This window comes from Dicentrarchus labrax, unplaced genomic scaffold (assembly GCF_905237075.1).
Source record: "Dicentrarchus labrax unplaced genomic scaffold, dlabrax2021, whole genome shotgun sequence".
Lineage (NCBI taxonomy): Eukaryota > Metazoa > Chordata > Actinopteri > Moronidae > Dicentrarchus > Dicentrarchus labrax.
In genome coordinates this window covers 5,403,102-5,426,473 of record NW_026136718.1, presented here as the reverse complement: position 1 = coordinate 5,426,473, position 23,372 = coordinate 5,403,102, and the positions used below count along the sequence as shown (strand labels likewise).

The window sequence follows — 23,372 nt, the reverse complement described above, 5'->3', positions numbered from 1 at the left end:
AATATAAAGTATAGCATAGATTTTATACCAGATGCATATATGTTTACTCTTGTGGGAGATAGTATGATACCTATTTTTCTAGTAAAAAAGTGAAGATATTAGGATGTTATTATTCATATATATAAGGATGTATATTTTACCTGCAGAAAATCCGATACTAGTCCTGGTTATCTTGAGAGTGGATATGTGAGGCATGAATGTTGATGATGCTTGTTTATCATGATTTATTTTCTCTTTATGATGACAATATTTATTTTGATCCATGAGTTGAGTAGCTCAAGTCTCACCTCCTCCCTCCACGAAGAATAAACCAGAGGCCGGTCATGTGAACAACCAGCACAAAGAAATGTAATGGGATAGATTCGTGTTTTAAGAAGCATTTGCAGCAAAGAACCTTTACCATCATTTTTGAAGCGTGAGATCAGAGACGTGCAGTGTTTAAGGGCTAATGAGGTGTCTCTGAGCAGCTTTTTTTTAATCCCAACCTTGAGAGCGTCTCAGCACCAAAGCCTTTGCATCATTTGCATTTCCAAGCACTCGGCTCGAGTCCACACTGCTGCTCTTTCCATTAATGAAGCAGCATTGCAGTGGATATACCTAGTTTTTGTTTGATCCAGGGTATCAGCAGGTCCTCAGGCTGCAAATTTTAAGGCCTTAGTGCAGTAATTAGTGACCATATTTTGTATAGTGCGCTCATGTGTTTTCTTTGTTCTGTATATACTCTTAAAGTTTAATACATAACAGCATTGGTAGTACAGTGTCCTTGCACCTGCTTTACTGAACACAGATGGACGTCAGTGCCCCTCAAACTTATTATCCCGCTGTACTTTTTCCTCATATTCCAGTTTAGGTGTTTTAAAAAAATAAAAACTCAAAAACTCAGCTAATCTGCTTCATCACGACTGTGTGGGTGTAGTCTCATCACCACAACTTCAATTACATTTGAATTTAAATGTTGCTTATCTCTTATAAATAGAGATACCCTTTTCAACTGAGTCCCACCCTCTTCAAACCAGTGAAAAAAGCAGGCTAGAAAAAGGAAATAAAATAACCAAATCTTTTCTAACTTTGGCAAACAATAGTGAGTTCTTGTCGGAACCCATTGCTGATTGAAAATATGTTTTCGGGGTCTTAAAATTGAATTTTCTGGGACTGACCCTACCTAAATAGACCTGGGTTAGTGAGAGTTAACGAGGAGAGACTTTTGATACTCATCACTAACACCATCACACCCATTACTAACGCTTCACTCTTCCATCCCTCACTCTCTTCCGCTTCTGCCAGCCCTGATGGTGTGACATTGTAATCGCAAACCTATGAACGACAGTGTGTTAGCCAGTGATAGCCGAGAGGCCCCACCCACCACCATACACGCACACACACACACACACACACACACACACAATTACACATACACACACGTTCACTGCGTCAGTCTCCTAACCCTTAGTCACTGCTGCCTGTTTTCAGGTCTTGGAGCGACACAGAGAACTTCTACTCCAACGATCGCACCATCCTGACGCTGTCGCCCATCGAGGCCACGCACTGCTGACTCCCAGGGCCACTGCCTGTAACACACAAGAGTTTGGGGAGAGCTACTGCTCCGCTATGAGTCATAATCACGCCCCCACCCCTCTTGCCACCATTTTATAACCCCCTACTTCAGTTTAAAGTCGCAGACTGGAGCCGTCGCTATATGTGAAACCAAAGGACTCGTGCAGCAAGCTGCTTTATCCTTCACCAGTTTGTTTCCCCGAAAGAATCCATTCTTAGTAGAAAGGTTGAGAAGGACGTCAGATGGGAGCTGAAACGTGGAATTGTGGAGCAAGTCAGTGTGGCATGAAGCAGACATCTGCGGAGCTACTCCTGCAGGAAGATCTGCCCATAATCTGAGCAGCAACATCACATTCCTGCTGTTTACAGGGGATCTGCAAGTCCTGCAAAAGCATCGGAAAACACCATACGTAAATTCTGTACCTGTTTAATAGTTAAAGATGTGTCAGCTCTCTGAGATCAGCACAGGTACATGAACTCTCATGCAGCTATTTATTATTCATTTTAAGTACAGTTGCTAAACTTATTTTTTTCTTGCGACGGTCATCAAAATGAGCTTCTACTGCAAGTCTTATTTGTAGACACAGAATGGGGATTCCTGATGATCTGGACTTTTTGCTACAATATAATCTAATGTCAGGCATCAGTCACGCTCGAGGCATTGCAGCATAAGGACTGTGACCTACCTGAGCAGGTTCTGACATGCTTGTAGACACCAGCTTTCCAGATCGTCCGTGTAGCACCAGGACAGAAGCTCCGCAAACTACATTAGAGGAAACCTCAGAGGTGTAGCTGCTAGCTGCAATTCCCAACTTCATATTGCTTCCATAAACAGCTACAATGACTTCCTCTTTGAGCTGTTGGCCCTTCGCTGCACCATTGTTTCTCTTTCAGATGGAAAGGGGAAAGAGCTATACCACCCTCAGTCCTGTAGCATTCAGAGCCTGGCTGGCCCTAACTGCTAGACTTGTCTCCCTCAGACCTACAGTACAGACCTACGATACTTTGCAAGGAGATTTATCTCTGCAGTGGAACCAAAGACCAAAGGATTCAGACTGGAGTTTAAAAGATGAAGTGTTTATTTTTGTGCCTGATTGTACAGAAGCTTATATTGTTCAGAAGACTATTATTGTTCGTGCTGCTTTCTCGTCTGACTGTTCAGGCCTCTGTCTCCCCCCCCCGGCGCTTTTGCCCTGAAGGAGGCCTGATGGGGTCTGTTTAAAAAGCCATACATTTTCAAGAGGTTATATTATTGATAGATTATCGAAGGTACCGCAGATAGAAGCTGTTTGAGCCTGTTGTTGTTTCTGTGTTCCCCTTAAATGCCTTTTCTCATTCAGCCCGGTTAACAAAGGCATCTCAGCATTGAAGGCCACGATGCTCTGGGAATATTTTTTTTAAGGTAAAGTTTTTATAACACACAGGAGGTAGAATCATCCCTCTTGGTTTGCTTGAAAATATTTCCCCGAGTATCGGATCAGAAAATGGTACCATTTGGCTTTAATGGTGAGATGTTTTTCGGAACCGCAGCTGATACACGTCGACCCAGACGGCGGAATGTCTCTATCTTTAGAGAGATAGATATCAGATAAATAGAATTCAGCTTCAGTAACGATGCAGAGCGTTTGCACAAGTCACATATCAAAATCACATTTTTGTTGTTTTTCTCAAATCATTGCTTGTTTCTCACCATTGAAATCATCTCATGTTTTTGCTGTTACGTTGTTCTTACCACATGTTGATGAAGTGTGTGTGTGTGTGTGTGTGTGTGCGCGGGGAAGTGTTGGTGTGTTTCTTGTGTGGCAGCCATGTCGAAGGAGGTACGGTAGCCTTGTTGTAAGCTCTTGCACGATCTCAGCGGCCACATGCTGCCTGCAGGTCAAAGGTCAAGGTTTGTTCCTCTCTTTGTCCCAAAAAGGAAAAAAAATGTAAATGAGGAAAAGCTCGACAGTTCTTATTTTTTAGCAGAGTTCAGTTGAGTTGAGTGTAATGTAGGAACCTTTCAAGACAACCGTTTTAAACTTGACATCAACAGCCACACAACAATGACCGGTACATGCCTCGGCTCACACAGGGAATATAGGATGTTTGTGTCGCTACAGTAACTGTTCAGAGACATTTAGGTGTTCCTCAGCAGCTCCAAATCAGAGGGTCAATAATGTTTTCGTCAGTCAGTTCATTGAATATTCTATTTTCTATAAGGTACACGTTTGATGCATAATCGGGCCTGTTATATCCTTTCTGTTCATACAGGTGGCAAAGTGTCTATTTATTATCGCAGTACTTTTTTGTTTCCTGTGTTTTTGTTGAGCCTTTTCTTACATATCAATATATATATATGTGCGTGTCCTGTTCATGGCCTGAATGCAGCAACTTCCCAGGATGTTTTACTTGATCTTAGAGATGTAATCAGGAGGTTGAACCTCCATCGAAGCTATTTTTGTTTGACCTGAAAGGTGACAGCGTAGCTGGGAAGCTGTCAGCTGCAAACCTGAATGTTAGTTTGTTACAGGACATTTAAAAGGACACTTGGGAACTTCCAGTTAGATCACTCCATCCAAAAACCCAACAGTTCTTTTTAACCATTTGAGCTCATATATACTATTAAAATGTCTACCTGGATACACCTGTGATACCTGCAATCTGTACCTGGATTAGGAAAAATAATGCTGTTTAAACAGTTCACCAGTTTTATACATAAAATGTCAGTTTAGCTATCATAGGATCACTACCCAGCATGTGAAAACAGTTGTGTAATGTCCTCTGTGGCTCTGAAGGGAGCTCAGAAATCCACCCTGATGTCCTCTTGAGTTAGAGTTGAAACTTGTAAAACTAGGGGCATGGGGTTGGAGGGTCCAGTATCTTTGGAGCTTCAAACGAGAGGCTTAAATTCAGGATATCTTGGCCTCTGCTGCATTAATGTTGACCATTCTTTTTTTCTATGGAACTTTATGGAAATGCAATACTAAATCTAAGAGTACCCCTTTAAAGGGCACATTTGATGCAGCAGAGGCAGAGATGTCCTGACTCAAGCACCGGATCCTGCAAGCATCCAGCATCTGTCCAACTCCACACAAGTCATAAGCGCAAGCTGCGATAACAGAGTTAACTTAGAAAAGCTCCTCCAGAGCACAAAAGTAGAAAATAGCATACAACTGTTTTCACAGAAGAAGCAGTCCTGCCTTATGACAACTAAATGTTTCCAACATTGATGCATACAAACAGCAAACATGCAAAACCACATGCAAAGCTGATCAGAATTGTGTGAAAAGATAATCGTCAACTTAATGTCAGAGTGTGAATTCCACTGAAGGTCAGTAGTTGACATTATTGAATCATCCCCCAGCCCTGGAGGTGTCAGAGTCAGCCACGATCAAGTGTACAATATTCACGCAGGGAGTTACAAACCTAAAACTGGACATTCCTCCTGTCTGGGATAAGCATTAAACTCTGTGTTCAGGGGGGATTTAGGGGAATCAGAGCTGTGACCCTGCAGAGTTATTACATGATATCAGAGCAGATGGCAGAGGAGGGAAGACGAGTCCTCCCTGACCAAAGGCAAATAAGGCAGCAATGTGCAGAAACACCTACAGTGTTAGAGTAGTTCTGATGCCCCCTTGTGCTCACCTACGGAAACCCAAAGTTTTCAAAATGAAACCATGATGATATAAATAGGTGTGTCCTATTAACAGGGATGTACAAATAAATGATAGTGATGTATGATTGACAGAGAGTTGGTGATAAAGAGCAGCATTATAATGAAATAAAAATGACCTGCAATAAAACACTTACTGTGAAAAGAAGCAAGATGAAGTAGTTTTAAAAATTTAATGGACAATTTCTTGGTTATATATTTCTCATTTGGACACTTTGGGTCTCTCATTCACCTCTATTGAGAGTGGAAACAAAGGCACCATCCAGTCTCTGTTATCATCCAAAGCAGACAACCAGAATACGTGTAAATGCAGTTATGTAACTGTATTTTATCAAGACTGTATATCCAGGTACAGATTTTATATATAGAGAGAGAAGTTCATTAGAATTGGGGCCCAAGTGGCGCTCGAGCGATATCCTTACTGCTGTTTATGCAGAAAACAGAAGCTATATTTTTCTAAGATCATATCAGATGTGAAATTAACCAAGATGTGATTCTCCGAAGCATCACAGCGCTGACGTCATCCAGTCTTCATCACGAGAGCGCAGTGGGGTTCAAACACGAGGCCTCGGGTACTTCTAGAAGCAGGAGATTGCTCAGCCGGATCACTTTTATAAATGGTAGTTTAATATTTTATCAAGGCTCGACTAACAGATGATGATCATGTCATCCATCTGAAAGCCTCCCCCGTCCACGTTTAATTGGATTCCTTATTAAAGACGCCAAGAGCTGTTCAATTCTGTCATCGGGCGTGGTTTTAAACCAGATATTCCTGCTTCTGGAAATATAGGCCATAAATGTCACATGTGTAAAGAGCAGCATTAGCGGTACAGCCATGTGCGTCCTTCCCTCGAGGAACTTAACAATCTGTCTCTTTCGTTTAGTCTTTATAAATACAAATGATATCATTGGCAGTGACCAGACCTACTGTCTGTGATATTAGTCTTCAGAAATGATCCTAAACTATTCAATTTAAGTTTTTATGGTCATTGGGAAATTTTATTAAGGGTCGAACAAAATCTAGCACTGTCGGGAAGTTTTGTAGGAACAGAAGTTTTGAACTGAAAACCTGGTGACGTCAGTGCAGAGATGCTCTCGGAAAACTCAGCCACGGTTTACAGACACGAATCAAATTAAGGTTTCCTTGATCAAATCAGCTAAAAAGAGGAGTCTGAATTAAAATGTCAAGCGACCAGTTTTCTGCAGCGAAGCGTCCTGTGACTCAGCACCAGCCAGCGCAACACAAGGCTGCAGATCATGTCAGTGCTGAACAGTTTGTGGAAATCATTTTTAATCTCATCGATAAATCGTGCTGCACCAGACGATTAATAAACCACCATCATCACTCTTCGGTCTGATATCTGTTGATGTGTCTGTCTGTCTGTCTGTCCTCCCTCCTCCTCTCTGTAAATCTGTCTTATAGCTGATGTTTATGAAGATGCGGTTCTATTTACGAAATAAATAAATTTTTAAGAAATGTGTCTTTGGTGTGGAACTTCGTTTGAATGCGCTGTTACAAAAGCAGACGTTAACTGAGCAGAACCAAAGAGAACGACAGCAGAGCGGAGCGGCTCACGACTGATAAACAGCTCGGGAGAAATCTCCATGTAGTTAATGAAGGAGAGAGCGAACACAATTAAGACTGTGTGTCAGGCAGATAGCAATTAATGCAATAAACTCAGATTCACTCTTACATGACGATCTGAAGGGCTGCTCAATTACAGAGTACAAAGTTCAATTAAAAAGTTCATTCTGACTCACAAGCTGGCAGTTTGCACAGCTACTGATATAAAAGCACACAAATAGGACAATGCAGCAGTCAGTAAAGTAACTGGGGAAAATAAAAAAGGCAGTTTCATGGAAAACCAATGATCTACATGGGTGTAAGTTTTATGCTGTATTGGAAGTGTTTTTTAATCAGTATTCCTCAGTTTTACAAGAGAAAGGACTTCAGTTACTCTGATTAGACCTCCTCCACGTTGAGGTGGGGGAGTGGAGGGTGAGGGAGATGTCATTCAGTCCAACACAGACATGAGAAGAAGTCTAAATCAGCCAAAATAACACTTAAAAAAAAAATTGTATTACACTAAGCAATCCATCAAACACTTCATCAAATATGACATGGGGCTTTGCATGTTTTTATTATTTTTATTACAGTATCTTACCATTAAGATACCTTATATCATTTAAAAAACACAAACAAATCATCTGTCAAACATCTACAAAATGAACACAGGTGTTTATTACTTTTAGTCTACAAGGCCTCATAACACACCAGTTAGTAAGGAAAGCAGGAGATCAGCAGAAACGGGTCAATTTCACGTGTCGTCTGCGAGTTAAATCAGTTGTGCTGATGGCGGATTTACACAGAAACAAACCATCTGTCTGTTTAAAGCCCCCCCTGACCGACATTTCATCCTTTACGGGTTATTTTAAAATCAAAGCCGAGTCCGGTCGTGAAAGTCATTTACTAATTCTGGAGTGTTTTTCTGCCTCCCAGATTTAAAGGCCTGTCTCTTAAGTGCAATGTTGTGGTGTCCTCCACATTGAGCTTACAGCCGACCTCTGCGGTTTTATGGAGTTTGGAGTCAGTCTGGAAGGACACGATTGTACATTTTGAAAAACTGGAAATCAACAAACCCCAATATAATCTATTACCACAGCAGTAATAAGTTCAGCCTCTTTTCTCTAATGCCCACTGTGTCCAGTAAAAATCACGGTGCGGCTTCCAAGTGTCCATTTTTGTCTCGCTTTAAGCTTAGTGACAATGCATTATTAAATACTGAGAGCTTTTATGATATTTACAAGTGGTAGGGCAGTTTTCTTAACTCATAAAGGAGCCACATTATCACACATGGCTCTTATCGGACCGTGACTCGGTCAATAACTCCATGACCCTTTTCCACAAACAACCAGTTTAAAAGCATTACAAGTTGATTTTAAGGTCATGTAAATGTGAAGTTGTCCTCCTCCGTCATCAGTAACTATTCCTAAAGCCCGCTATGGCATAATTCTGCAAGTATTTAGTCTGATTTTTCACTTGCCATCCCACCTACTTTATTTATTATTATTTATTCATCTTCTGCCTCAGATATGCGTACACTGTTTGACAAGCGGGTGTCAATCTCGTCAGTGCGAAAGGGTACTGATGAAGAGAATACCAACTCTTATACTAACACAACACCACTGACAGAAACCCGTACAGAGGGGAGATTTGAGGGAAGAGCAAAACGATTCAGATTCACTGATTACTGCAAACATACAAACAAAGAAAAAAAGAAAAGAACAGAAACACTCAAAAGTTCTACGATCAAAATAAAGGTAATCTTCTGATGTGTAAAAGGCAACTGTACATGAGAGATTTTTGCTATGAACCTTTTCACTGCTGTCAAACCGGGTAACATTTCAGGTCAGTGTAACCGCTTTTGACAACCCTAAATGCATTGTGGGTCCCCGGGATGAAAGTTGTTGTCTCATCCATTCCAGACTGAACCAAACTCCCTCCCAACTGATGATTCAGGTCCTGACTTTAAGAAATATCAATCATGTGCTGGCTCGACACCGCCCTCGTTCCTATCGGCTCGCTTTCTCTCCAGTTGTCACAGTAACTAGTTCCGGCTCTCTCCTACCTGTCAGTGTGTATTTGTGGATGTGGTTGTGTGTTTGAGTCTGTCTACTGGCTGCTCCCCTCCCCTTCCTCCGCCTCCTCCTCCTCTTCCAGTTCCACCAGAGGAGCGTGGCGATTGGCCTGCGAGCCCTCGCTGAAGAAAACCTTCTTGATCACACCGGACTTGGGCGCCCGGATCGTGTGCTGCGGATACGAAAACAAACAGCGTTACAAAGAGCGCGCCTGCGATACGTGAAGGCGAGAATGTGTGTCGGGCGGCAGGAGGCGCTCACCTCCATCTTCATGGCGATCATGACCATCAGCGGGTCTCCTACAGCCACTTTGTCTCCGGCCTTCACCAGCACCTGAACACAATACAGATTATTATTATTATTATTATTATTTGTATGGACATCTCAAAGAAGCAGACCCATAATGCACCTCAAAGATAATGAAGGAATTAGCTTTTTATTTGACTGGATTGCTGTAATTCTCTTTTACAATTTGTGAAACCATCTTTAAATTCTTTGCAGTCAGTCTGCTCTTATCAGTCTCCTTACACTGGCTGCTGGTTCACTTTAGTCGTAAGTAATAATAATACACTCAGAGGTGTACCCATAAATAAAAATAATAGAGCAGGTGGAGGAATAGATTTGTATTTTTTCCCCCCCTATATTACAGTGCTCATATTAGAGCTACTTACAACAACCGTTTCACCAGTGAGTTAGTGGAGGCGTGGTGTGACGTTAAAGTATTGTTGCAGTGTTTGCTGGGTTGTTCGCTCATTAAGCAGTGATTAAATCAGCTGACAACACTGAGCGTCAAAGCGAATTAACAAAACCAAACAAAGACTCATAAAGTTAAACTAGTTTAAAGACTTTGGGTAAATACACTGTTGTTGTCTCTGGAGTTAAGAGGACATTTTATCATACTAATTAACGACATATTCATTTGGTAGCTTTAACAGTGCTGGTGCAATAGGTGGATGTATAGGCTTTGTGGTGAGCCAGGCTAGCTGTTTCCCTCTGATTCCAGTCTGAAAGCTATGCTAAGCTAACCACCCTCTGGCTGTAGCTTCAGCTAGTTTGGCTGGAAGAAAAATAAAACAGATTCCTTTGCTTTGAACTCTCTGCCAATTACTATCCATATGCTAATACAACAGAACTCACCTTCTCTATGGTTCCAGTCATGGGGGCCACAGCTCCACCCTGGGCCCCGGAGCCGCTCACACCGGCCAGATACTTGGGCACTGGAACAGACACCTGGGAGCTTCCCTCCTGTAGAAAAGATATAAAGATGTGACAGTTAACTGGCAGCTGAGGTATTTGGACGCTCTTTAATTCCCCCTCGTGTCCCCCCCCGTCACTTGTCTTAAAAAATGACAGCTGCCAAAGACAGGAAATAGAGACAGTTTCTGCTGACAGCTGAAGAGTAGTTCTCGTTAAATTCACTGAGGAAAGTGGAGTTACAGCTTCTACAAAATCTCTTATTTTAAATGAAGTCGCAGTAAATCAACTGTCAACAGGAGAAGCTGACACACTGACATAAGCCCACCTAATAAACTTACAATGTTTGGGTTTCAGAAAAAAAGCAGAAGCGCCAAATATTCTCTGGTTCCAGCTTTCTAAACATGTGCCTTTACTGTTTCGTCTTATGTGATACTAAACTCAATACACAGATTAGAATTGTACATACCCCCTCAGCAGTAGTGGGAGGAACGTACCGTGGAGAACAGGTGCACTGTATTGTCCAGGATAACCAGTTTGGGACGAGACTTCACACCATTGACGGAACAGTGCAGGAATGTCGCTCCACTTTCCATCTCCACCTCTCCGGTCACATGATACACCTCCTCGCCAATCTGAAGGGGGGAAACATTTATGATAAATGTGAAGGCACTTTACTTTTCAGAAAACTTTAGCTCAGTATTCAGTTTGCCAAATAAAAGCTGTGATATGTGGTTGAAAGCTCCAGAAAGAGCTAGTACAGGGACCTTGAGTTGGGCCAGCAATTCATTTTCAAGTTTAAAGGGAATTTGTTTGCTCTTATTTCTGCAAGAAAACAACGACAAATGAAAAGAGCGAGGAATGATTATGGATGCAGGACGTATTCCAGCTCACCTGCATCGTGTAGCTTCCATCGCTGTTGTACACGGCGACCACATCAACTTCTACAGACACAAACACGAGAGATGAAATGTTTTGTTATTCTGAATGTCCGAACAGGCTCGACAGGAGGACAGAAGCAAACAAGAGGCGACAATGAAGTAACTTGATGCAGAGGCAGTATCATCGCACCGACACAGCAGCGACCGGGGGATTTATTTTTGGCCTCGCAGTGACATTTTTAATAGAAACATTGAATAATGAATATGACTTCATTAACAAACTGTCACCGACCGGACCAGCTCTAATCTTAATTATTCAAACAGTCATTAAATAAATCAGATTCAGTTATGAGTCATCCCTAACTGTACTGATCTGCTTATTAAAACTAACACAATGCCATTTCTTCAGCTAATTTAACACATGATTTAACTGTAATCTCTATCATTCTATAACTGTAAAGCATCATTAACATTAATATAGGAGTACACCTAGCTGAAACCAAAGCAGTGTAATACAACTATCCTGCAATGAAAGTTTTAAATTCAACTTTAAAATAATTTCCGAGGATGTATTGCACTATACAGAGAGGTGTCTGTTATTCAGCATACTTCCACTGATATAAATGGGATGGACAAAATAACTGAAACCCCCATCAGAGGGAGCCAGAGCACAAGGTTTTTGATTGTTGGGATGCAATGCTTTTAAATACACCTACTTCCTGTTAGCCTCTGTTGCTAACTTAAAATCTAGTACTTTCTGAAGCACAAAAGGATTTTCAAATTATTCTGGTGACAGCCAGAAAAGAATAGAAGAAATTTTGATCCCAGCACCAAGGACATTAGGCTGAAGTCCATCGAAGGATTAAAATAAGGTTAACCCTTTTAAGTCATTTATTGAGGTAAAATACAAATATTTGCTGATCTAGTGTCACAATTTAAGATTTGCTGCTGTTCTTTGTTTATATTTTGTACATTGAATATTTTGGTTGTGGTCTGTTGGTGGGATAAAATAATACATTTGAAAGTGGTTTTGGAAAATGAATTCAGCACAGATTCATCAAGTAAAATAGTCAAGTGACAAAAAAGAAAATAATTTGTTGCAACCCCATCTGAGGTGTAATCTAAAGTCTCTGGTCAAATGCAGACATTGAATTCTGTAGTGCATTATGTAGAATAAGAACACCAAGTTAAACTACTAATAATTGTTGATCCTGTTGATCAAAATCTGGCTCACTATTTTCTACCTTTATCCCTCATGCTTCATCTCCCCTCTCTTCCTATACACTAGGGGGCAGTAAAGACTCACCAGCTGTCTGTTACTTACTTTTATCTCCCAGCTGTAGCGTCATGTTTCTGTTAAACTGAATGTTGCTCCTCCAGCCGCTGCTGGAGCCAAAAGGGGAGAACGGGTCTGAAAATCACACACAACCACGTACAGTTAGGATACCGTCGCTTTTTCAAGTCATATGTGCTATAAATCGTTTTGTGCTGTTATCCTCTCACCGGTGGAGGTATGTGTGAACTCTTGTGTGTGCTTCCTCTCCTGCAGCACCAGGCCCAGGGCCGCCTGGCAGATCGTTTCCCCAGAAGGAGTTCCCGGAGTTGGGAAGAGGTCAGCGTAGTGCTGAGGGATGAAGCTGGTGGTCACGTTTCCAGCCTCAAACTCCGGGTGGCCGGAAAGACTCAGCAAAAAGTCAATGTTAGTGTTCAGTCCCACGATCTGAGGACAGGGACAGCAAAGAGGACAGAGAGGATGAATTACAGGCATTTCTAAATGTACTGTATAATCTAAATCAAATGCTACACGTGGGGACTTTTCAGTTGACAACATGAAAGCGTCATTCGTCTGTGTGTGTCTTACATTGTACTGTCTTAAGCAGTACCGCAGCTTCTTTAAGGCAGCAGATCGGTCTTCTCCCCACACCACGAGCTTGGCGATCATTGGGTCATAATGTGCAGACACCTCGTCCCCTGAAAAAAATAAAAAAATAAATCATGACAGAAGGTAGCATACTGGACACTAGGTAATGCGATTCTAATCAAATACACTTTTTTTTTTTTTTTTATTCAGCGAATATCTCCTCTTGGTCCGGTCGTGTGTCAGGTAACATTAAATGACTTGCCCACAGATATTCAGCTTACTTTCTAGTTTGCCAAGATATGCTGTTGTTGTGATGTTAGCTATAGTAGCAGGAGAGTTGTGAGTATTGTTGTTCGGAGCCGCTCTGGGTCAGTTACACTATCTGCTGTGGAAAACTACACATGTGAACACAACCAGAGTTAGATCTAGACTCCCTACCATCCCTGACTCCAGTCTCTATGCGTGTGTGTTGGTCTGGTGGAGGGGTGGAGAGATGCAGTAGAGGCCCCGCCCCTGGAAGGAAGTCGTTGTTCGGGTCTTCAGCGTAGATTCGAGCCTCAAAAGAGTGTCCCCTTAAAACGATGTCGTCCTGGAGGAGAGGCAGGCGCTCTCCTGCTGCCACCTGCAGGAGATTAAGAGTGATCAGTGGGACTGAAATCAAAACTTTTGTTGACAAAAAGGTAATGTTCTCAGCTAGCAGTCAGCATTTCCTCCATCTTTTTTCCCTCCTCTCTCTCACCCTGAGCTGCCACTCCACCAGGTCCGTTCCAGTGATCATCTCAGACACAGGATGTTCCACCTGCAGCCTGGTGTTCATCTCCATAAAGTAAAAGTTATGCTGGGCGTCCATTATAAACTCCACCGTACCTACGCAGGAAGACAAACAATAAGATGTCAACATACTGTGTGTTCTGGGTCTGATGCCCGGTGGTGAGGTGTGTTTCGGTGTTTGGGTTCGTGTGTCTCACCTGCCCCGACATAGTTGACAGCCTTGGCTGCTTTGACTGCTGCCTCTCCAAGTTTCCTCCGAACCTCAGCACTAATACCAGGCTGAAAGACACACACAGAGAATGCACAGCGTGAAAATACAGTAAAACATTCAACAGTTGACACAAAGCAAAGCCGGGGGGGATTATTCCAGGAAAGTGGCTCGACTCACTCACCCCTGGTGCTTCCTCTATGATCTTCTGATGTCTCCTTTGGACGCTGCAGTCTCTCTCAAACAAATAGACAGCGTTACCGTGCATGTCCCCGAACACCTGAACCTCCACGTGTCTACAGGAGACCGACAGGCAAGAATGAAATGACAAATTTTTAAGTGAACATTAATAAACGTAACAGGATAGTAGAACTAGCGGTATGAATGCATGAATATTACCTGGGATCTTCTACAAACTTCTCAACCAACATGACGTCATCGTTGAAGGATTTTCTGGCTTCTCGTCTCGCGGACTCCAACTGCTCCAAGAAGTCTGAGTCTGACCGTGCAATACGCATTCCCTAAACACACACACAAACATACACACACAAGGTTATTTTATATTTCCTCAAGGTTATTTATGCTTTCTCACATCCTCTCACCTTCCCTCCTCCCCCACGGACTGCCTTAATCATCACAGGGTATCCTATCTTGGCAGCCTCTGCTTGCAGCCTCTCATTTGATTGGTCCTCTCCATGGTAACCACCAATGATTGGCACCCCAGCTGCTGACATGATGTGTTTGGATGTGCTGAAAAAGGAGATAATATTAGTATTAGTCAATAGTATTTATTTGTTTTTATTCAACTCCTTTCTGTAATACATACATTTTCAATAACATTTTGAGTTAGATACCAAAAAACATTTATTTGATGTGATATTAATCAGAGACAACCGGAGAGGGAGTATACATGCATATTGTTTTGTGTATGTGTGTGTTACCTTTTAATGCCCATGTCTCGGATGGCAGAGGAAGGTGGCCCAATGAAGATGATGCCTTCCTGTTTACACGCCTCCGCAAACTCTGTGTTTTCTGACAGGAAGCCATAACCAGGGTGGACCGCCTGCACACACAAACAACTCTTTTTTAAAAAAATAAAACATCACATTTAACAATTTCAAAGTTGTTGTTTGTTGGCTCACTGACAAATAATTCAATGTGAAGAACACTTGAAGGTGGGGTAAGCGATACCATGACAACTACCACGATACAGTCCAAACAATGACACAGAAAGTAATGCTTATCCCACCTTTAAAAAGAACTAAACCTCGTAATCTACAGTCAGATCCTTTAAGCAGGACTAAGGGGAAGTAACAGCATTAATTCTCTTTCCTAAATTGTTCACAAGTAGAAGATTACTTACATGTGATCCAGACTTCTTGGCCACTTCCAAAACTTTCTCCATAGAGAGGTAACTCTGCTGGGAGGGCGGAGGGCCAATGTGGTAGGCTTCATCTGCCTAGACGGGAACCAAAGCAAGAACAGACTGTTTCTAAATGAACATAGCTATAACTATTAATGGGCACCACTTTAATGCCAACACGCTGTCTCGTTGTGTTTGTCAAAGCAGCTGCAGAAGAAGCAGAAGTACAGAGAGCAACGACCGAGAAGTAAATGACAACAGATGCTAAAAAGGACACAGGGATTTGCAAGATGGAGCGATCCAGCGTCTCACCATGGCCACGTGCATGGAGTGTTTGTCTGCGTCACTGTACACAGCCACAGAGCGGACGCCCATCTTCTTGGCCGTGCGCATCACACGACACGCAATCTCTCCTCGATTGGCAATCAGCACCTTCTCTATCCTTCCAACCCCTGGAGGAGAAGACACAACAACAACAAAAAACACGCTTTACTTAAAACTACACATCAAAGTTGTAATGAACCATCACTCTCATTGTTACTAGTTTTAGTTATTTACCAAGCTGACAAACAGAAACATTTTCTACTTCCAGCTTTTCAAATGTGACGGTGTCGCTTTGGTTTGTTTTATATGATTGAAAACTGAATATTTGGGCGTTTTGAAAATGCATTTGCCATTATTTCTCTCTCATTTCACATTTTAAAGACTAAAAGGTTTTATTTGATTACATCATCATAACACTTAAGTTAAAAAAACATCTCCTGCACTGCAACAGAAAATGTGACCTAACTCAGCTATTAAAAGACAACCTCTCACAAAAGCTCTCAATGACAGCAAGTTTAATTATGGTTGCTTATAATATTGATTATTATTAACATTTCCTTCACTCACCTCCTGAAACAAGCCTCACGCCTCTTTTGGTCCATGACAATTTTCTGAGGAGAGAGGCAACAAGATCAGCACCATTCAAATGTCTACAGAGCTGTGAATGACAGCTGGTAAATGGACGTGTGGCTAATGTATTAAATATATATATTGTAACCAGAAAGCAAAACTAAATACTCCCAACAGTGTGTCAGTAACAGGAGCCCTGCTACCTGACCTTGCTCGGCTCTTATCTGACTCTTTAGCTCGTCTGATGGGGGGGGGGAGCACATTGTTTGAGGGGAGAAATAATGATTTTATATCCAAGGTCAGACATCAACAGTGGCAGCAGATCATTTACAATGTGGAGCTACACCAACACAATCTGTCAGCTTAGCTCAGACGTACGGTAGCATTAACATTGGTCGCCTTGTAGAAACTTGACGTGGGAAAAGAAGGTGAAAGGCAAAAAAAGAGAGATAGTGTTTGGTGGGTCGCATAGTTTCAGGTGTTAGAGCAGCTCTGGTGTACTCACTGTGTAAATACCCTCAGTCCCTGCAGAGTTGGGAAACTCAGAATAACTGCAGCCATAGCTGCCAGCTAACAGTCACTGATGCTAGCCGCTAAGGTAGCTAAGTGACCAGCTGAGGAGGAAAAGGCGAAGCGGTAATTCACCAAACAGCTCATACACAGTTTAGTTACATTTACGCTGCAGCAAACCACTCAACTTTTAAACAAAAGATCAATAATAAAGGATTTAAATTACACAATCGCACTTATATACTGCCACACGCTTGTAAATGTCCGTATTTATATTTATGAACCTTCCAGGGACTCGTAGTATCGCCAGCCAATGAGAGACAGCGATAAAGAGGCGGGGAGCTGGCTGCAGTTACCAAACACCACCACCAGGGGGCGGCGTTTCTCTGTCAAACAGGTCGTGAATAATTCATTAATAAAGGAGAAATCACATGTATAGCAATGTAATAAAACTCTCGGATGCTGCTACTTTTTGTGCTTCCACACAAACAGCCGGATAAAATTGTTTATAATGTGTTTAATTTAATTTTTAATGTCTGTATAAGTTTATTGTCAATCTGCAGTTCCACACCACTCCAGTAGTGGGCGGTAAGGCGACTATCAGCCAATAAACAGCAAGTCAAGGAAGAAGATTTCCCATGCATAGCTCACTAATATTTGTTTCTTGGTGTTTAACTTAGAGCCAGCTGTGTCACTGGTATTACAAACACACACAGACATGTACCGCTGCATGTCGAGGTAAGACCCGATGCCTCACCTCTCTTGTATTTAGTATGACTACATGCATTTATCTGTCAGACACATGATATGTCTTGGTGACCTTTGGCACACATGGCTGTTGTTTTTGTGCAGTGTATTCTAGCTCATTGTGCAGCCCTCTGATGTACTGACTGTTTCCCTCTGTACTGCTGGGTGTGTGAATAATGTATGCAGCCCCGAAACTGACCCAAAGTCTTCAAAGTCCAAAATATAAATGAATACGCCAATAACAATGACTGTTAGTTTAAGGGGTTAAAGTGAACTTTATATTTACTAAAACGCGTTATATATATATATATATATTGTGTGTGTGTGTGTGTGTGTGTGTGTGTGTGTGTGTGTGTGTCTTTGAGGTCTCAGCAGCCTCCAAAATGACCATAAAGTTCTATCAGCACCACTTTAAAACAGTTTAGAGTAAAGCTGAACATTAAAGCCCTCATGAAGGTGGGTTTTATTGCAGGGCTGTTGTATTATATTAGTTGTAGATAGATGTTCTTCATACACTGGTAAGCCACTGTTATTCAATGCATTGTACAGTTATTTATTTCTGCACAAAGTAATAAAAACCCCATCAAATGAAAGGGTTGGGGTTATATATATGTGGAATCCTAAATGTGAAAGAGTTTATTGTGCATATGTGTTAAAGCTTTAAAGCTACAAAAAATAACTGGTGAGTGATTTCAGATGCATGTGTTCAGTTGTGTTCTTTGTCTCTCTCTCTCTCTCTCTCTCTCTCTCTCTGTCTGAATTTCCTAGGAGTGTTTGTAGCACAGTGAGAGTGTGTCCCGCCTTTGCGTCTCCTTACACCCAGTCACCATCATGGACAAACACAGGAGAGGAGAGACTTCACAGGTGAGTAGATTGTCTGTTCTTGGATCCATACGCTATCTGTTTCACTTAAAAGGTCCTCTATCTGGACATTTTGCAGAGCTTTCAGCCATATCTCATGGCTTACAAAACTCTTACTGACAGTGGATCATTCCTGTTAGGAATTATTATTATTCTTGTGGTGCAGGGAGGCGAAGCAGGATTGGCAGCGTTCAGTCCGCTGTATGAGCTCTGCAGCCAGGAAGAGGAGAACTCTACGCAGTGCCTTCCCGGTGCTGGAGCAGCCCCTCCAGCCCATCCACCGACACGTGTATGAAGCTAACCTCCGAAACAGCAACTCCTGCCATAAGAAGTAGGCTCCTCTCTCATCAGTTACTGAAATACATCTATAAATGCATGTCACTCACTATCTCTCTCCCTCTCTCTCTGTAAGGTACATGGAGTTACGTGAACAGGTAATGAAAGGAGGAGGAGAAAATGCCATGACCAGACACACCCAGAGGAACAGGAAGTTGCTGGTCAGGGATCGGCTGCGCCTCCTGCTGGATGATGAGGACTTCCTGGAGCTGTCACTGTTTGCCGGTCTGGGTCTGCCATATGGGGACATCCCTTCAGCCGGCTGCCTGACTGGTCAGAAACCACTAGCTGCAATCCTGTACCTTTGGTACTAACTATAGACTGCATAATCTCACTAGACTGACTACAAAGGCCTCAGATTTACTCAACCTTAATTTCACAGTTAGTAAGTTATATCCAACTGTATGATGACGCATGTGTATCACTGACTTATTATATGTATCAATCCAGGCATCGGCAGGATCAATGACCTGTGGTGTGTGTTTATCGCCAACGATGCCACAGTGAAAGGCGGCACAGCGTATCCAATCACAGTGAAGAAGCAGCTGCGGGCACAGGAAGTAGCAATTCAGAACCGCCTGCCTTGTGTTTACCTGGTCGACTCAGGAGGAGCTTTCCTGCCACTGCAGGTTAAAACACGCACACAGAAGTGTTTTCAGGAGATCTGAATGTTAGCTGAATTATACTGACTGCTATTTTTTTTATCTCTAATTCTGTGTGTGTCTAATTATGCAGTCAGAGATCTTTCCTGATAAGAACCAGGGAGGACGGACGTTCTATAACGAAGCCATCATGTCTGCCATGAAGATCCCGCAGGTAAAGAAATGTAAAGTACAGGTCTGCTTGAACAGAACAGGATAAAAATGAACAGTTAAATGTGCTACTAAAATAAACACAACGGAGCGTATAAACAATATATTAAACAGAACTGTATGATAATGTTTTCCAGTGCATGTGTTCTTGGTAGCCTGTTTTAAGGTTCCCTTTATTTTACAGTTTTAAGTCAGAGATATACCTTCTTTTTAAAAACACATTCACGCCACAGACGCTTCGTCGTGTTTATTTGTAAGGATGTGCACAACCAGCGAGTGCTGGGCAATATACCGGATGAACAGTGTGCTGGTTTTAATTTCCTGCATGATTTTTTATGTACTAAAAATAATGTGATGCAAGTTTTTGATCATACCGCCGAGCACTACAACCAACGCTCCAAACGGATGCAGGATACACGAGGCAGCCCTCAAGCACACACAAACACAAACACATATTAAAAAGCAAGTATATCTCCAGCCTTAGCAGCATCTTATGTACTAAATACCTGACTACATAAAATTCAATATTGTTCTAATCTAAAGCTTTAGTTCATATAAGGTAGAAATGCACAAGGCTCATATTTTGGAACTGTAGCCGTCCAGTTGTGTGGTATTTGAAACAGCATACTGTCAGACACTTGGACCTGCTCATTAATGATGTTTTGGACTTCTATCAAGTAAAATTTTGATGGTTAAAGGATCAAATTCTGTTGATAAAGACAGCACAAATGACCAACAGTGTGGATTTTGTGATAAAATTCAAATTAAGGTAAAATTTGCATTCTTTTAAATTGCTATTTTGATACAAAAATCGAATAATCCTAAAGGTGGCGGTGGTGTGCGGGTCGTGCACGGCAGGTGGAGCTTACATCCCCACTATGGCGGAAGAGGCAGTGATGGTGCACCGGATAGGGACCATATTTCTGGGAGGACCACCACTTGTCAAGGCTGCCACAGGAGAAGAAGTCACACCAGAGGACCTCGGAGGAGCAAGGCTACACGCCGAGTAGGTCTATAAATCAAACCAGTCTTTAAATACCTAGTTATTAAAGAAGTAAACATGTCAACAAACAGTTCACATCATCAAGTCTGTCAATTTATCTTCTGGTATCAGGGTGAGTGGCTGTGTGGACTATTTTGCCTGGGAAGAGAAGGAGGCGTACGATTACACCAGAAACATTATATCCACCCTCAACTTCCAACTGCCCGAGGAAGAGGAGGAGGAGAATGAAGAGAAGATGAAGAAGAGGAAATCGGAGGAGGAGCCGCTGTATAGTTCAGACGAGCTTCTGGGGCTTGCTCCCAGGAGTTATAACTACAGTCTGGATGTTAAACTGGTACAGTAATCAATAATACATACACACATTTGCTCTGTAGACGGAGTAGTTGGCATTAGAAAGGGGTCATTCTGGCTTAACAGTCTGGGGGAAGAGTGCCATCTACAGGCAAACTTAATCATTACAAAAATAAAGTCAAAACTGTTTCTCAAAGTGGTTTAATGGCATGTTGCAAAAACACCCCAGTGATGCATATTATGATGCGGTTGGTTTCATGGTTGTCATATTACTGTCTAAGTGAATTAATAACTTAAAGAATTAATGCTGTTTCTGTCTGTCTATCCAGGTAGTCAGTCGGCTGACAGACGGGAGCCGCTTCCAGGAGTTTAAAGCTCGCTATGGAACAACACTCATTACTGGCTTTGCAAAGATACAAGGGTAAAAGATACACACACACACACACACACACACACACACACACACACACACACACACACACACACACACACACACAGACTTCAAGTTAAAGTCTTGTTAGAATAATAATTATGTAAGGGATAAAATGGACACCTATAAGGGCCTTATCACCATTAATATATATTTTCATGCGATCCATATTCAAAGTGTTTCATAAGCCACAACTTTCCCTGGTTTCCCTGGTAACACCTGAGGTCAGCAGTGGACTAGCAAACGGGGCATTTTCTCTTTGGTGGCCTGATGCACCTTTTGGGGTCACTGTGTTTTGCACAGTGTTGTGTTTTATCATGCCAAGATATGTTGCCACACCTCTACCTCTAATTAAACAATAATAAACTAAACTTTACCAGTAATACCAGCACTTGGAGTCTTCCTGACACTTTGATAAGTGACCATAAAGGGTTTCCTTTCTGGCAGGATTATGTTTCCACATACAGCCAGTTAATCAGTATAGCAGTTACCCCTCAAACTCTTCAAGTCTGTTTTCTCATTGTTTATATGGGGTGCTGATCGAGCATATTCTCGTGTTACATGTTTTCTTTCTGTGCATATGTCTACGATAGCCACCTGGTGGGAATAGTAGCCAACAACGGAGAGCTGTCAACCCAGGCCGCACTGAAAGGCAGCCATTTTGTCCAGTTGTGTGACCAGAGAGACATCCCCCTCCTCTTCCTCCAGAACACAGCACCTGCAGCAGCTCTAACACTCTCACCAACGCAGGTATTCACTCCCAGTAAAACACACACACACACACACCGGCTTGTTTAAATACACATATTTCCAGATACTCATACTAATACACTGTAAAACTCAAAAACATAAATAGTTCCTCTGCCTCTTTCTTAGCACTATATTTCTAATAGTATTTATTTAAAAAACGACATCAAAGAGAAAATGGTTGAAGTAGTACCTCCTGAATGGAAGAAAATTATGAATGGCGTGAGGAATGGCAAGGATATAGGGGAACTGATCTTGGTCAGTGTCAGCCGAAGTCACTTTTATTTACACATGTTTTGTTTCATATCTGTATTTTCTGTGTGTTTGTGTGTGTTAATCTTTCTTCTAGGCAGAGATAAACAGTAACCGTCTGAAGGCTCAGGGTTCAATGATGTCAGCAGTAGCGTGTGCCTCCGTCCCCAAAATCACTGTGGTGATTGGTGGTTGCCATGGTGCTGACAGCTACGCCATGGTGAGTGACTCAATACCTAAACGTTACTGACATTCCTATACATTCCTATACATTATTATTCCACAATAATTTGAACCTTGTTTCCTGTTTGTCTTTAGTGTGGGCGGGCCTTTGACCCTAATTTCCTGTTCCTGTGGCCGAATGCTAGAGTGGCGTTGACGGCTCCGGGTCACTCCGGCTCCCTGCTTCCCCCTGAGAGTGAGCAGGAGGATGACCTGAACAGGAGGTTAAAGGAGGAGAGCTCAGCCTTCTACAGCTCCGGCAGGCTCTGGGATGATGGAGTTATTTTGCCTCAGCACACCAGGAAGGTAAAATAACACAATTTTGTGAGAGTTTTAGGCTTTCAGAGTGTTCATAAAAACTATTTCCAGTATAATTTGAACTTGCCCTTTCGCTTTTTCCCCGTTATGACATCTTTTTGCGCAAATTAATCCGTGTGTTGTGTGTTTGTAGGTTCTCGGAGACTGCCTGGACATCATCAAACAGCAGCAGTATCAGCTTTCTACTGAGAAACTGCAATCAACACTTCTACGTATGTAGAAGCCTCCACCCTTCTCCTCCTCACGCCCTCTGGACAACACAAACCTCTCCCGATATGTGCAAAGGAGTTGCACCAAAATAATGTGTCTGAATTTGATTTAATTGATCATCCTAATGAACCAAATCATTTTTAAACCTGAATAAATTTATTTTTTTAAATCTTTTTTTTTTGGCCAGTTGGGGGCAGCACAAGAAGCTGTGAACTCAATAATAATGTCTGATTGTCTCAAAAACCTTAAAAACAGTTTATAGACTATGATTAACATTATAACTGCTGTACATTGTGATAATTTAATGTCTGTCTCATTTTTGCACATGACAGTTTTCTTGGAATAATAATTGTAATAATACACTTGTATTTGTCTGGTAAAATATTTGTGTAAGAGAAGAAATAAAATGTTAATACCTTTTTTAAAATATCAGTTGCAAAAATATTTTGTATCTAAGTGTTACCCTTTACATTAAAAGGATGAGTTTTAAATATACAAGTACTATTTTAATTATTTTTAATAATAATAATTATATTTTAATTATGAAATCAAGGATAGAGCTACAAGGTACTGTTCAATTAAAAGAAGACATTTTTCATTGCAATCAACATAC

At 41.8% G+C, this 23,372-nt stretch overlaps 3 protein-coding genes across 4 annotated transcripts in view; 2 read left to right on the top strand and 1 right to left on the bottom strand.

Moving 5' to 3' along the window:
* The window catches only part of atp11b (ATPase phospholipid transporting 11B (putative)), a 51,408-nt gene extending 44,722 nt beyond the window's left edge, over window positions 1-6,686 (top strand). For both annotated transcript variants that reach the window (XM_051376963.1, XM_051376962.1), the window contains exon 30: window positions 1,471-6,686. In XM_051376963.1, the coding sequence (XP_051232923.1) occupies window positions 1,471-1,552 (82 nt within the window). In that variant the 3' untranslated portion in view covers window positions 1,553-6,686. The remainder of the gene's footprint in view (window positions 1-1,470) is intronic.
* A 651-nt stretch (window positions 6,687-7,337) lies between these two features.
* mccc1 (methylcrotonyl-CoA carboxylase subunit) lies at window positions 7,338-16,806 on the bottom strand. Its single transcript, XM_051376975.1, has 19 exons — window positions 16,526-16,806; window positions 16,018-16,061; window positions 15,439-15,578; window positions 15,127-15,222; window positions 14,705-14,826; window positions 14,366-14,513; window positions 14,163-14,284; window positions 13,948-14,059; window positions 13,753-13,834; window positions 13,524-13,651; window positions 13,223-13,406; window positions 12,785-12,894; window positions 12,427-12,643; window positions 12,248-12,334; window positions 10,937-10,986; window positions 10,540-10,677; window positions 9,986-10,093; window positions 9,110-9,181; window positions 7,338-9,020 (listed from the first exon to the last, which is right to left on the bottom strand). Exons 1-19 carry the CDS (start codon window positions 16,579-16,581, stop codon window positions 8,883-8,885), a joined length of 2,154 nt encoding a protein of 717 aa, XP_051232935.1. The 5' UTR covers window positions 16,582-16,806; the 3' UTR covers window positions 7,338-8,882.
* Window positions 16,807-17,101: 295 nt separating this feature from the next.
* si:ch211-198n5.11 (methylcrotonoyl-coenzyme A carboxylase 2) lies at window positions 17,102-23,188 on the top strand. Its single transcript, XM_051377031.1, has 13 exons — window positions 17,102-17,268; window positions 18,046-18,141; window positions 18,305-18,469; window positions 18,551-18,747; window positions 18,925-19,103; window positions 19,210-19,290; window positions 20,114-20,292; window positions 20,401-20,623; window positions 20,910-21,001; window positions 21,604-21,760; window positions 22,107-22,229; window positions 22,328-22,537; window positions 22,683-23,188. Exons 1-13 carry the CDS (start codon window positions 17,249-17,251, stop codon window positions 22,767-22,769), a joined length of 1,809 nt encoding a protein of 602 aa, XP_051232991.1. The 5' UTR covers window positions 17,102-17,248; the 3' UTR covers window positions 22,770-23,188.
* Window positions 23,189-23,372: the final 184 nt, after the last annotated feature.